Source organism: Brachyhypopomus gauderio, unplaced genomic scaffold (assembly GCF_052324685.1).
Source record: "Brachyhypopomus gauderio isolate BG-103 unplaced genomic scaffold, BGAUD_0.2 sc348, whole genome shotgun sequence".
Lineage (NCBI taxonomy): Eukaryota > Metazoa > Chordata > Actinopteri > Gymnotiformes > Hypopomidae > Brachyhypopomus > Brachyhypopomus gauderio.
The window spans coordinates 59,699-72,198 of record NW_027507169.1 but is presented as its reverse complement, the minus strand read 5'-3'; the positions used below and the strand labels follow the sequence as shown (position 1 = coordinate 72,198).

Below are 12,500 nucleotides of genomic sequence, written 5' to 3'. Positions count from 1 at the left end.
CACATCGTCCACCAGGTGAGCAAGGGAAGTGCTCTATGCAGCGTGGCGGTGTTTCCTGCCAAAGGCGTCCATATGTTGTGAATGGTAGGTTTCTTCAACATGGTGCCGTAGAGGAGAGGGGTCACACCTGCTGTACCAGGAAGCACAAGGCTTGTGAAGGATAAATCCCACTGTTGTCAGGTCCACATCACCTTAAACTAGCACCCTTGCAAGTGATGGAGCTGCTGGGGGATTGTGATTGACTGTGTGTGTGTGTGCGTGTGTGTGTGTGTGTGTGCGTGTGCATGAACACCTTTTCTTTTTCTTTTTTTAGCAGCCTGCGCTACAGTGTGAATCAGGGGAAAAAAATAGAAGCACTGATTCCTACATGCGTTGTAAAAATTTTCTTTAGGCCATGAAACAAAGGCAATATGGAAATGTTAATTAAAATTCATCCACACAAAGTAAAACATTTTCACTATTTCTCCATCTTGCTCGGAGGACGAACATTAGCATGATTTTTTAATTGAGGGCATGTAAATGGCAATTGAAGTCAGCCTGCACCGTAATCACCATTCATATCGCCGCGCCCTCGTCCTCCGCTGACTCTCCGCTCCACACCTCCAGCCTAAAAGACCAACGTCTGCCACGTCAGCCGCTCGGCTTCCGGCTACGGCGGGCGGGCGATTAGCATAACGCTGTTGGTGCTGCTGTAGCTGTTTCTTTCCCTCACGCGCACACATGGTGAACGCACACGTCCCGAGTTAAGTGCCTTCCCCTGTAGCGTTCACGTCAACCGCTTAAATGAGGTGGGAACTGGAGGGCGGACGCCCACGTACGCCAGGGCACACGCGCGCTTCCAAATGAGGTCTCACGTTTTCCCTGTAAGCTGACGTTTTGAAGGCCTCGCCTCATATTATAGGATCTACTGCCTGCGACATTGTTATTTACACATGCGAAATTACTGTTCATGTCTTTTGATTAGCAGTAAAGATCTACATTAAGATCTATTTAAAGCGTCGGTCCAACTTGGGTCTGTAGGACTGAGATGTGTGGTGTGTATATCGCAGTGACCATGTGTGACTAAGATGACACTGTGTGCGTGTGTTTGTGTGTGTATGTTTGTCTGTGTGTGTCCACACACAGCTGCTCCCGTAAGGACCGGTGTGCACGTGCCGATGAACCACAGCGCTTCGCCTCCAGAGTGGACCAGTGCGTGGAGCTCTCCGTCCTGCCCAGCAACATCTCTGTCACCATGTCTGAAGTCCAGGTGTGTGTGAGACAAACGGCTACAGGGTGCACAATTCAAAAAAGCACTGCAAGTGTAGGATAGAGACACAAGCACACAGACACACAACACCGACAATGCACAAGTCACATATGGACACTACAGTGTCCCCAATGAATAAGACACTAAAGGTTGTACAGTGTCCCCTTTGTAATAGGCACATATTTTGAAAATACGGTTAGCTGAGATGCTTAAATGCTTAAACCGTGTAGGGTCATAATGCTTAACTAGATAGTGTAGGTAATGTGCACAGATGCATCTAAAAGAATAGTCATATTTCAACATGCACAGGCATATTAAGTAGGTAACCGTCAACAATACACATTTATTTTTTGTTGCTTTTCTTTCATAATTATAAGTCAATGCATAATTTATATTTCTGTTGTTCTTATACAACCTGTCTGTGTAAGACATTTTATTTGAGATATTTCTTTCCTCCGTTTATTTAAATGCATATGCAAATTCAGTCTAGTGATGCTTGAGATGATGCGCGTGAAATCGTGATCTAATCTGGTTTGAAGATCAGAACTTTAAGGGCAGTTTTGTTTCACATAACCCATGTCACCCACCTGATGGAGTCCAACTTTTATTTAATTCCTAATCTGAAACAACTGCATGAATGTATAAGACAACTCATGCATCTACTGCCATCAAAGTCCTTAAAATAAAATATAAGTGGAATCCTGTTATTCACTGAATGATAAATTCCACTGCTCACATACAGTACAGTGTGTGAACCATTGTACAGGAGTGTATTTTAGGGTTGAAAAATGTATCCGTGGATAGAGACTCCTGTAGAGTGCTATTCATCTGTTCAACAGCTGAAAGAACGCTCCTTCTCCCCTCCAGATTTTTTGGGGCGTTTCTTAGTAGCAGGCTTGTATAAGGACCTTGAATAGTCCTTTGTAGAAGATCTTCACACAGACGCAAACACCTCCCCGAGTCCTTGCCTCCAGCACTGTAGAGGTTGCGGAAGACCTTTGATGTTAGTGATGTACCACGACTTCTTTAAAGTGTCTGCAAAGTCACTGAATTGTGGCTTTGCTAAAAAGATTGACAAACTTTCCTCCTCTTGTTGATTTGTCATCAGATTGAGAAGACAGCCGTAGAGTAGAATACTCTTGCTCTACTCTTCCTTTAAGATTGTAGATTACGTTTGAGATTAGAGACTGCGCTCTTGCACAACCACAGAACAGTTAAAGGACCTCACTGGGAATCTTAAACATGTATGTTAGGTTAGCTAAACATCTCCCAGACATCCGAGACAGGGTTTGTGATGGCCCAGACAACAGGAGATGTTTCCGAGGGAAGACTCTATAGGTATGTGTCTCTGATGTAAGCGTCTGTTGAATCCCAGAAAACATTTTATGCAAAGAAGTCCTCCCTTCAGAAGCCCTGAATATTTTAAAAAGGTAAATGAATTCTGTTTGTGATACTGTTAACCCAACAAGGGACATTTGTCGACGGTTTTATACGGTAGATGATCCAAACGATTCGATCCTTAAGGTCCTGATGTCTGTTTGAAAGTGTGAAGATCATCTTTCAGCAGGAGCGTCAACACAACTGCACTAGTGTTGCTTGTAGGGGATACACCAGTGCAGAGGCTTTGAGAATCGGATACAGGTGTAGCTCAACAGGCCAAGGAAACTCATCCGTCTTCCTTTTCTGGTGACCAGCCAGAGGGATGTTGTTGGATATTGGAGCTGTCTGACTTGGGAAGGGCTTGGTTTGGGCAGCCCTTACAGAGGTGATTAAACTTTTCCAATGGTTGTGTAATATGCAAGATTCATGTCTTGGATATGAGTGAGTCTGATTTAAGATTTAGTATTTGTTTTGATACGAACACGGTTGCTAGGGATTTACTTTGCTAGGAATTTACTTTCAAAAACAAGGCACAAAAATTTAAAACCAAAAACTCAACAATTACTAAAAACTAAGTAACAGTGATCAGTTATAATACATGGATACCATGTCCCTTGTGGTCTGTGTGCTTGTTTTCTTTAACAAACCAAGCAAAACCAATGAAGGCATTTGCTGCACTTTAACCTAGCGTCTAACAGCTAGTGAGTTGGCTAGTCCTCTTCTGTAATGAGAACAGTATTAGTAAGATCTTAATCTTAACTGGCAAAAATTAGTGCTAGAAACCACAAATATTCCTGTGGCTGTAAAGTCATCTCCACAATCACAGCCTGAGGGATTCTAAGATGGAGCGTTTGATCCTTCTGCCCTTTCATTTGTTCCCATTTTTTAAAAAAGGGCTTCCGAGGGTCCAATGCCCTTAAAAGCCGAGCTGTGATGAAGGCCTCGGTTGATTTAAAGACCCCCTCCCCCCCTCCAGAGGACTCTCCATCCCTAAGTCATGTTAAGCTTTTCATCCTCAAGGAGTTCAGTCTTCCTCTTGAGCCTTTGAAAACCCCACTTTGCTATGGCATCCGCATGCACTGTGAAGGCCAAATACTCGTATCAGTTTTTTCGTGCTTGCCTCTGGTTAGCTGGTATTACTGGCCTGGCCTTAATCTCTCCTGCCACTGTCTGAGGTACCAGTCCTTTCTCACTTCACCTGCCGGAGAGGTAAATTACCTGCGTTTGCGTCTGGTGCTCTAAAAACATTTTAGAAGCAGATTGCGTCAGCGTGGTAGTTTCTGATGCTCGTGGTGAAGTGCGAGGCCCTCCGTGCGCTGCTAGGACACTGCTTGTGCCAGCCCGGCATCTGTTAAGGGCATCTTGGGGTTTATTGTTGGATTGATGATGGTGTAACGGAGAGTGGGGAAACAAAGAACCTGTGTGTGAGGAGATGGGGCAGGAGGGGGGGGGGGGGGGGGGGGGTACCAACCACATCAAGACGGCACGCTGCTGGGTTCAGCGGAGACTGTGTCTGGCACGTTCGCCCTGAAGAAAACACACCCCTGCTGTTTTATACATTTATGATTAAGAGCTTGTTTATTAACATTATAAAAAGCTAATGCTCTCTTGTAAATCAATCTTGCATGTCAGTGGCTAACCAAGACTTAATCCCAAACGTCTTCTGTCAAAGTATTTGCTGGTGTAGTTAATAAGTGAGATGGATGAAAGAACGTGCTACTGATAATGAATCATCAGAGATTATACTTAGTCATCCCAATCACGGTTGTAATAAACATGTCACTACTTCTGTAACCTTACGGAAATCAGCACGTTCAGGATCTCGTTGCTTCTCTGGAGATGTTGGAAGCGTCAGAGGCGTTGACATTGCTGAGATGTTCTTCCCTGTCAAATCATAAGATTTATTTTGAGCATAATTGAACTATTTTCTCTGCCACTGTGACAAATGTAATCACATTAGAGGTATATTTCTACACGACCCTGTTTTAAGCGGAGACGTTTAAGGACAATGAATGAGAGCTAGTGAGACCTCATTCACACCCTTTGACCTGTGCACATCTATTCTGCCCTTCGCTTTGCATTCCTTAATCACGTTAATGTATGGCCTACAGTAACCTAGTGGGTAGGACTTTGGACCATCAGTCATAAGTTGTGGGCCTCACAATGGCCGACCCTGCACTCTGACCCCCGGCTACCCAAAACAGCTGGGTGTGCCAAGAAAAGCATTTCACTGTACTGTACACACGTATATGTGTGAACGATCAAGTAAGGACGCTCCACCTGGACTTTTTCTAACATTCAGAAACCTTTTCTGTGACTGTTTTGCCCTCTAATAACATTTACCAAGAGTGGCAATGGCAGGTGTTAATAAAACGGTCTGTTAATACCATTTCAGCAGGGGTGTTTTTTCCTCCCTCGTTCTGTCTCTTAACTCTCATTGGTTCTGCAGCTGGTTCTCCAGGCACGGAACGTTCCGGACTTATCCGCAGGCGTGAACTGCTCCTTTGAGGACTACACTGAGACGGAGGCCAGGATCCAGGGCTCAAGGATCTACTGTCTCTCCCCCACCTCCAAAGAACTCATTCCGATCACTCGCCACCAAGGTAAAGGGGGCGGGCGCTTGAGAGAGCACAAGGAACAAAGACACATTGGGGTAAAACAGAAAAATGGGAATGTTGAATATTAAAATACTGGAATCATAGGAGGCCCGTCGACGCCGCCTACCCCGATGTGTTTTAAAACCTTCTCATGCTTAAGGCTGTTCGGTCTTAGAAAAACACATCTCCATGATTCTGTGCTGGTTGGGGATGGAGCGTCATTTGCTTCGTTCTCAGTAGACGTGGTGTTTTTCTCTCAGTGGCAGTGTGAGTAGTATCTCAGTAAAGATGGACTATTTCGATAATGGGAGAATCCTGTAGTGTAATTTTGATCACATCCATGGTAATCACAGCACAATCAAAGTATGCTATTTTTACCACTGCAATGCCCTTCTGTGGAGAAAGAAAAAGAGATGTGTTGCTTAGATACCTCTCTTTCCTCTACATCACACTTTCTCGCACTCTCTCTAGGTGATAAACGCGTGGTGAAACTCTATCTGAAATCAAAGGAAACAGATAAGAAGTTTGCCAGTGTGGATTTTGTGTTCTACAACTGCACTGTCCACAAATCGTAAGTATCTCTCTCTCTCTCTCTCTCTCTCTCTCTCTCTCTCTCTCTCTCTCTCTCTCTCTCTCTCTCTCTCTCTCTCTCTCTCTCTCTCTCTCTCTCTCTCTTCCTCTTTCTCTCTCTTCTCGTCTTCCCTGTTTCTTCCCTCTGGTCCTCTCATTTTACCCAAGGGGGTCAGGTTTCTGTAACTGTGGCAACCTGAGCACGGATGATTGACAGGCCTTTCACAGTCCCTGGAGGAGGGGAGTGGTTCAAATGCTGGAGCTGAATTCTACTGACTAGACCTTATCTTCCAGTTTCTGGAAATGAAAGCACCTTCTCCACAAATGATTTCAGTAATGTATGGCAGCGATTGGCGGTGAATTAAAGCCCTGTTGTGGGGTGTGAGGGGGAGTGGGGGGGGGGTGACTGGTCCTGCTGTTGGAGTGGTCTTAATCTCATTGAGGGCTGTAACTGCTGCTGTTATTTTGAGGGTCCAGATGGTTTGGGGCTCTCTCAGGGTGTGTAGTGTCTCATTGCAGGATAGACGAGACCTTTGCTGTCTCCAGGGCCATCTCTCTCTCTCTCTATCTCTCTATCTCTCTCTCTCTCTCTCTCTCTCTCTATCTATCTATCTAACACTCACTTAACACACTCGCACACAAATCTGAGAGAGCATGAGAGAACGTGTTACTAAGAGAATGGAGTGTAACATTGTCATACAGTGTACTCTTTGATATAGGGTCTGTGTAGGTGATGAACACAGACTGAGTAGGACACACATTTTATACGCTCTCATTATCATATCAAACTAAAGGTATAAACCCAGCATTCTTTCAAATGGTGCTGAAAGGTGTAGAAATCCTAAATTTCACACCTTTCTCCTTATCAGAGAAAAAGGCTTATGAGCATACACACACACACACACACACACACACACACACACACACACACACTTTCCCACATGCTCCCTCTTATTTATTCAACTGATGAGGTCTTGTGCACTTTGAAATGCCATAAATTTGCATATTAATATTAATCTAATTTGGAACGGTGGCGTTTCGGGGCGAGGAGGGGAGGGGTCGGAAATAAGAGACGCTGAAATGGAAAATCACATGCAGCCATGATCGTCTGTTAATGAAAAAGATCCATGTGAGTGTGTGGCCAAGTGCGGCCTTTTGTGGAGCGAGCGGGGGATGGGAGTGTGGCTCCTCCCACCCTCCAGCTGCCCCTCCCACCCTGCAGATGCTCCTCCCAGTTCCAGATGCTGCCGCACTGAAGAACCACTCCACACGGAGGACTGGGAGCCATGGGTGATGGAGGGAGAGGGATGGGGTGAAAGGAATGGTGTAAAAGAGAGAAAGATGGAGAGGGTAGGATGTGAGAGTGATTACTTTGAGGGCCTTTTGGTGAAGTGTATGTGTGTGTGTGTGTGTGTGTGTGTGTGTGTGTGTGTGTGTGTGTGTGTGTGTGTGCGCTGCCTCGCTGGGACAGCAGACCCGGGCAGCTGCTCTAATACCCCAGAAGAGAATGCGGGCGAGATGAGAGCGGGCGAGGGGGCGTTGGAGAGCCACGCCAGACCCCACGTGAATAGACCTGAAGAAAGGGCTGGGAGTGAGGATTAGGACGGGTCCACTCCACAGGGGCCGCCTGACCTGAAGGTGTGCAGGCCCCGCCGGTGTGTGGCGGAGGAACAGAGGGGGGGCTTATGGTGGGGTGAGGGGCTTGGGGCACTCAGAGATAGTGGGGTGGATGGGGGCAACAGAAGTGGTGTATTAAACCTCTGATGGGGGCAGGGGTGAAAGCAAAGCAGGAGGAATAGAACCTGGCTTCAATTTGACCATCGCCCTATGATCACACAAAGCTAAATATTATAGCTTTTGTTTCATTCAGATATGAAACACTATTAACAGTGTCTTGTTATATTTTAAAACATTATTTCGAATTTTATTGTGAAACACCTGTTAGCAGTCCACATAGGTGATCTCTAAATGTGGTTCACAAGGCCAGTAACTGGTCAGTCCATCTAGTTGAAGCTCAGTCTGTTTACTAAGAGTACCACACTGGTAACAGTGGGGAAATATGGGGGGGGGGGGTCAAAAAGCTACTGACCTTTTGAGATATGATTAGCTTAAAATATGTTAAATATTTAAGGCTTAATTATCAAATTCTGCAGCCATATTTTGAACCCTATAGTTCTGTGCCTGTGGCACTGGTGTCGGACTTGACTGCCTGGACCACTTACAGTGGCAGCATTGGGCCCTGCACACTGTGGATTTGAACACTGTGGTCTCTAAAGTAAATGGCAGCTGCCGTCTTTTTAAATTAATTACTGCACCTTTCCCCCATCACGCGAGGCATTCACCTCCACGTCTGCAGATCCTTCTTTAAACCGCACACTCGGACAGAAACAAATATTTATGGCAAGCTCTTTCTATCGAGCAAGGCACTCTCTGAATGTCTGTGTGTGTGTGTGTGTGTGTGTGTGTGTGTGTGTGTGTGTGTGTGTGTGTGTGTGTGTGTGTGTGTGTGTGTGTGTGTGTGTGTGTGCATGCGTGCGTGCGCGCGTGCACTCATGGTCGTGTTTATCAGGTTATTTTAACAGACACTCATTCATTTATTATTAGTCATGGTTGTCCCTTCTGCATGCCCAACCCTGATTGGTGGGCTGAACGGATTAGCTCTCTCCAGAGATCCTGCATTAACAACTTGACAAATGGTGCCTCCATGGGAGGCCCCTTCACACACACACACACACGCACACACACACACACACACACCGTCTTCCCTTAACTTATATTGTAGTGTTGCACACTGCAGAGCGTTTCTTGATAAATTGCTTAGTTTGGATTAGGAAGTGGAGATAATTTCCTTGACCAACCATTTCTCAACTAATTGGACAGCTTCTCTCAACGCAGAAGCAGATTGGTCAATTAAGAGGATCATGTGATTCAATTATGTGGCCTGCAATCTTTGTTCTGAATGATCACTTAGTGTCTGTGGCTGAACAAATCGCTTGGCTGGGATGATTCATTCAAATGAATGGTGATGGGAGTTCTTTTCAGCCAAAGCACTCACTCTGTCCTGGTCGTTTGTATTTGTTTTGCATCTGTCTCTTTAAATATGGCAAAATTACATCTGAATTCAAACTGGATTTGAATTTTTCCCCCACAGTAGTTATTTACTTACCCACTTTGGCCAAATTTGCCTGCCTATTCATTTAAAAAAGTTCAACTTTTGTGGATAAAACACGTATTTGATTCTAGTCCAAATAAATTAAAAAAGTAAATATTTTGTGTTTGGGATTCTCCCGTCAGCGATATTGAACCAGTCGTAAGGAAAAGGAAACTGCATCGTACAGCTCAGATCCTGCCTAGACATGGCGGCCTCTCAAACCAGCGTCAGAGTAAGAAGAGGATTTGAGCGGGAGAAGCCCCGTCGAGCGCTCTGTGCGATTCTTCGCCACTTGAGAGGGTTAGCCAGCCGAGATTGAAGTGAGTTGAAGTGAGGGTGCACAGTCAACGATATGAAGAGCTCTGCGTACAAATGGCTCGTATGGGTAGGTGGCTAGAAAGAAGCCATTGCTTAAGAGAAACCACATCAAAGCACATCTGGAGTTTGTTAGGAGACACTTTTCCTCAGGGGGGAACTGGGCCTTTTATTAAATCTGAAGAACAATGGTACGTTCCAACATGCAGGGAGGTTCTGCGAGACAGCCAGTGCTCAAGCTTGGGAGAAACTTCACGATGATGCCAAACACAAGGCCAGAGCAATACTGCAGAGGTCGAACAAGATGAAGGTGAATGTTCTACTACAGGCACATTTCAGTCCAATCTGGAATTTGTGGTCCAACAATGTCACCCTGAATTACCTGGAGCACACGTGCCTGTGGACAACAACCCCCACTCCCAAACAGTGTGTAGCTGGCAGAAACGTCACCCACCAGACTTGAAGATCTTACCACAGCAGAAGGTGGATCTCCCAAGTACAAGCCCAAAGGGGTTCAGTACATACACAATAAGCATTTAATATCTGTTGTTAAATAATGATCACTGACTTGGAAGCTTTATTTTAAGAGCATATTGGTTTGCAATAAAATATACTACCTGGAACCATATGTATGTCATTTGTAGTCCGGACAACTCTGCTGACATTTAAGGGGGGTGAATACTTTTGCGAGGCACTGTATATCAGATATTTATTCATCAGATTGTTTGAAATGTTAAAATGTTATTCACCCCTATCTCTCTCTCTCTCTCTCTCTCTTCTCTCTCTCTCTCTCTCTCTCTCTCTCTCTCTCTCTCTCTCTCTCTCTGCTGAGTTCCATGTGAATTCCTATCATCTATCTTCCTAGTGTCTGTCTTCTGTCTCCGTCTCAACCCTGGGTGTCCCTACCTGCCTGTTTCCGTCTCAACCCTGGGCGTGTCGCGTGTCGCAGTCTCAACCCTGGGCGTGTCTACCTGATTTTCTCCGCCCTAGCCCTGGGTGTCCGTACCTGCCTGTCTCTGTCTCAACCCTGGGGGTGTCCCTACCTGCCTGTCTCTGTCTCAACCCTGGGGGTGTCTACCTCCCTTACTGAAGCTCATCTATGTAGGGATAAAATAGCATCTTCACAAAAGGCTTGACCAAATAAACAATGAGAGGAAGGACCAGGGAGACGGCATGAAAGACGAGGACATTTGTTCACTCTTGAAGGGCAGCGCAGAAGGGATGTCGGGCCTTTGAAGGGATGTCGGGCCTTTGAAGTCATGGTTGCTGTATTTCTCTGAAACTGTCTCATGTTCTTGTTCCTGTCTTCAGGCCCTGCGTGTCCATAAACACTCTTTGTCCCCCCTGCAGGTGTTTGTCGTGTGTGAACGGCTCCTTCCCGTGTCACTGGTGCAAATATCGTCACATGTGCACGCAGAATGCCAATGACTGCTCTTTCCAGGAAGGCCGGGTCAACATGTCTGAGGTGAGACTCGTGCCCTTTCCTGTTCCATCACCGCACTGTGATCACGTGGACCTCAGCTGAAGTATGTTAGAAGCACTCAGATCTGCTGTGGTGTTTTTAAACTGGTGCAAAACAAATGTAATGTCACTGTAATGGACACACTGCACCGCACCATGCTGACCCATTGTAAATATGCATCTTGTGTGCTAATGTGTATGTCATTTTCATGTGTGTGTGAGTGTGCGCGTGTGAGTGTGCGTGTGTGTGTGTGTGTGTGTCCCCGTGTGTGTGTGTGTGTGTGTGTCCCCGTGTGGTGTGTGTGTGTGTGTGTGTGGGTGTGTGTGTGTGTGTGTGTGTGTCCATGCACATTTTTTTTTGTCTGTTTTAGTGGTCTTGGCAGAAACAATTCCCTTATCTCCTCAGCTTAGCATGAGGCCTCTGATTGGTTGTTTGTGTATGTGTTGCTGGGTTTTAATTGGTCAGAAGGGATAAAACCCCTGCCCAATTACGCCTGGCCTTTTCTTTTCAAGCCTCTGCCTGTTGCCTAGAATGCAGGAGAGAGCAATTTTACACACACATGCACACATGCGCACACACACACACACACACACACACCCACACACACCCACACACACACACACACACCTAGTGACCAGGTTGGTGTATCACATTTGTGTGGGACCTTGCATGTCATGTCAAGTAATGATCCGGCAGCCACATACTCCAAAGTTAATCCATCACTCAGAGACGTACACACACACACACACACACACACACACACACACACACACACGTACGTGCTCGGTGATTTGTCCACACTCCCTACTGTGATTCCCATTTGTTCTGGTTCATGTGGTGGCTGAGTAAAGCAGACCTCCATTGGCTATAATTATCTTAGCCTTTCATAATCCGCTACTGACATGTGTTGGTGTTACTGATGAGTGTGTGTGTCGTGTGCGTGTGTGTTTGCGGGTCGGTAGCAGTGCTGAGATAGTTTTAGACAGCGAACAAATGAACTCTGAAAGGTAGATTGGGCTCAGTCGATGCAATTTTGAGCTCTTAAAGAATGATTAGCTCAAACATCTTCCCTTTTACTCTCTCTCTCTTTGTGTCTCTCTCTTTCTCCCACTCTGCGGCCTCCCTCTCTCCGTCACACTATCCATCCCGCTATTTATGTTCACACCACGTTCCTTCAATTTTTTCTTCCTGCTCTTCTGGTTTACGTGCCGACTCTCGAGCTCCCTATCAACAAAGCACGGTGGCTGAGTTATCGGGCCATCTGTAATTGGTTGAGGTGACAGGCCGGCCCCTCCTACCCTCCACACCCCCTCACACCCACACAACCCACACACACCCCACACACCTCCACACCCCCTCACCCCCACACACCCCCATACCCCCTCACCCCCCACACACACCCCCTCACCCCCACACACACCCACACACCTCCACACCCCCTCACCCCCACACACCCCCACACCCCCACACACACCCACACACCTCCACACCCCCTCACCCCCACACACCCCCACACCCCTCACCCCCACACACCCCCTCACCCCCTCCTCCCCTCCACCCCCCTCACCCCCACACCCCACCCCCCTCCCCCCACACACACCCCCTCTCCCCCACACACCCCCACACCCACACCTCCACCCCCTCTCCCACCACCACCCTCACCCTCCACCCCACACCTCTCACCTCCCTCCCTCCACCCCCTCAACCCCCACCCACCCCCACCCCCTCTCCCCCCACCTCCTCTTCCCTCCACCCCCCCCTCCCCCCACCCACCCC

At 46.8% G+C, this 12,500-nt stretch overlaps 1 protein-coding gene across 1 annotated transcript in view; it reads left to right on the top strand.

Annotated features, from left to right (window-relative positions):
- Positions 1 to 12,500, top strand: part of LOC143504957 (plexin-A1-like) — a 63,149-nt gene that overhangs the window by 8,995 nt on the left and 41,654 nt on the right. The window contains exons 4-7 of the mRNA XM_076996064.1: positions 1,126 to 1,249; positions 5,079 to 5,232; positions 5,698 to 5,797; positions 10,613 to 10,727. Of these exons, the coding sequence (XP_076852179.1) occupies positions 1,126 to 1,249; positions 5,079 to 5,232; positions 5,698 to 5,797; positions 10,613 to 10,727 (493 nt within the window). The remainder of the gene's footprint in view (positions 1 to 1,125; positions 1,250 to 5,078; positions 5,233 to 5,697; positions 5,798 to 10,612; positions 10,728 to 12,500) is intronic.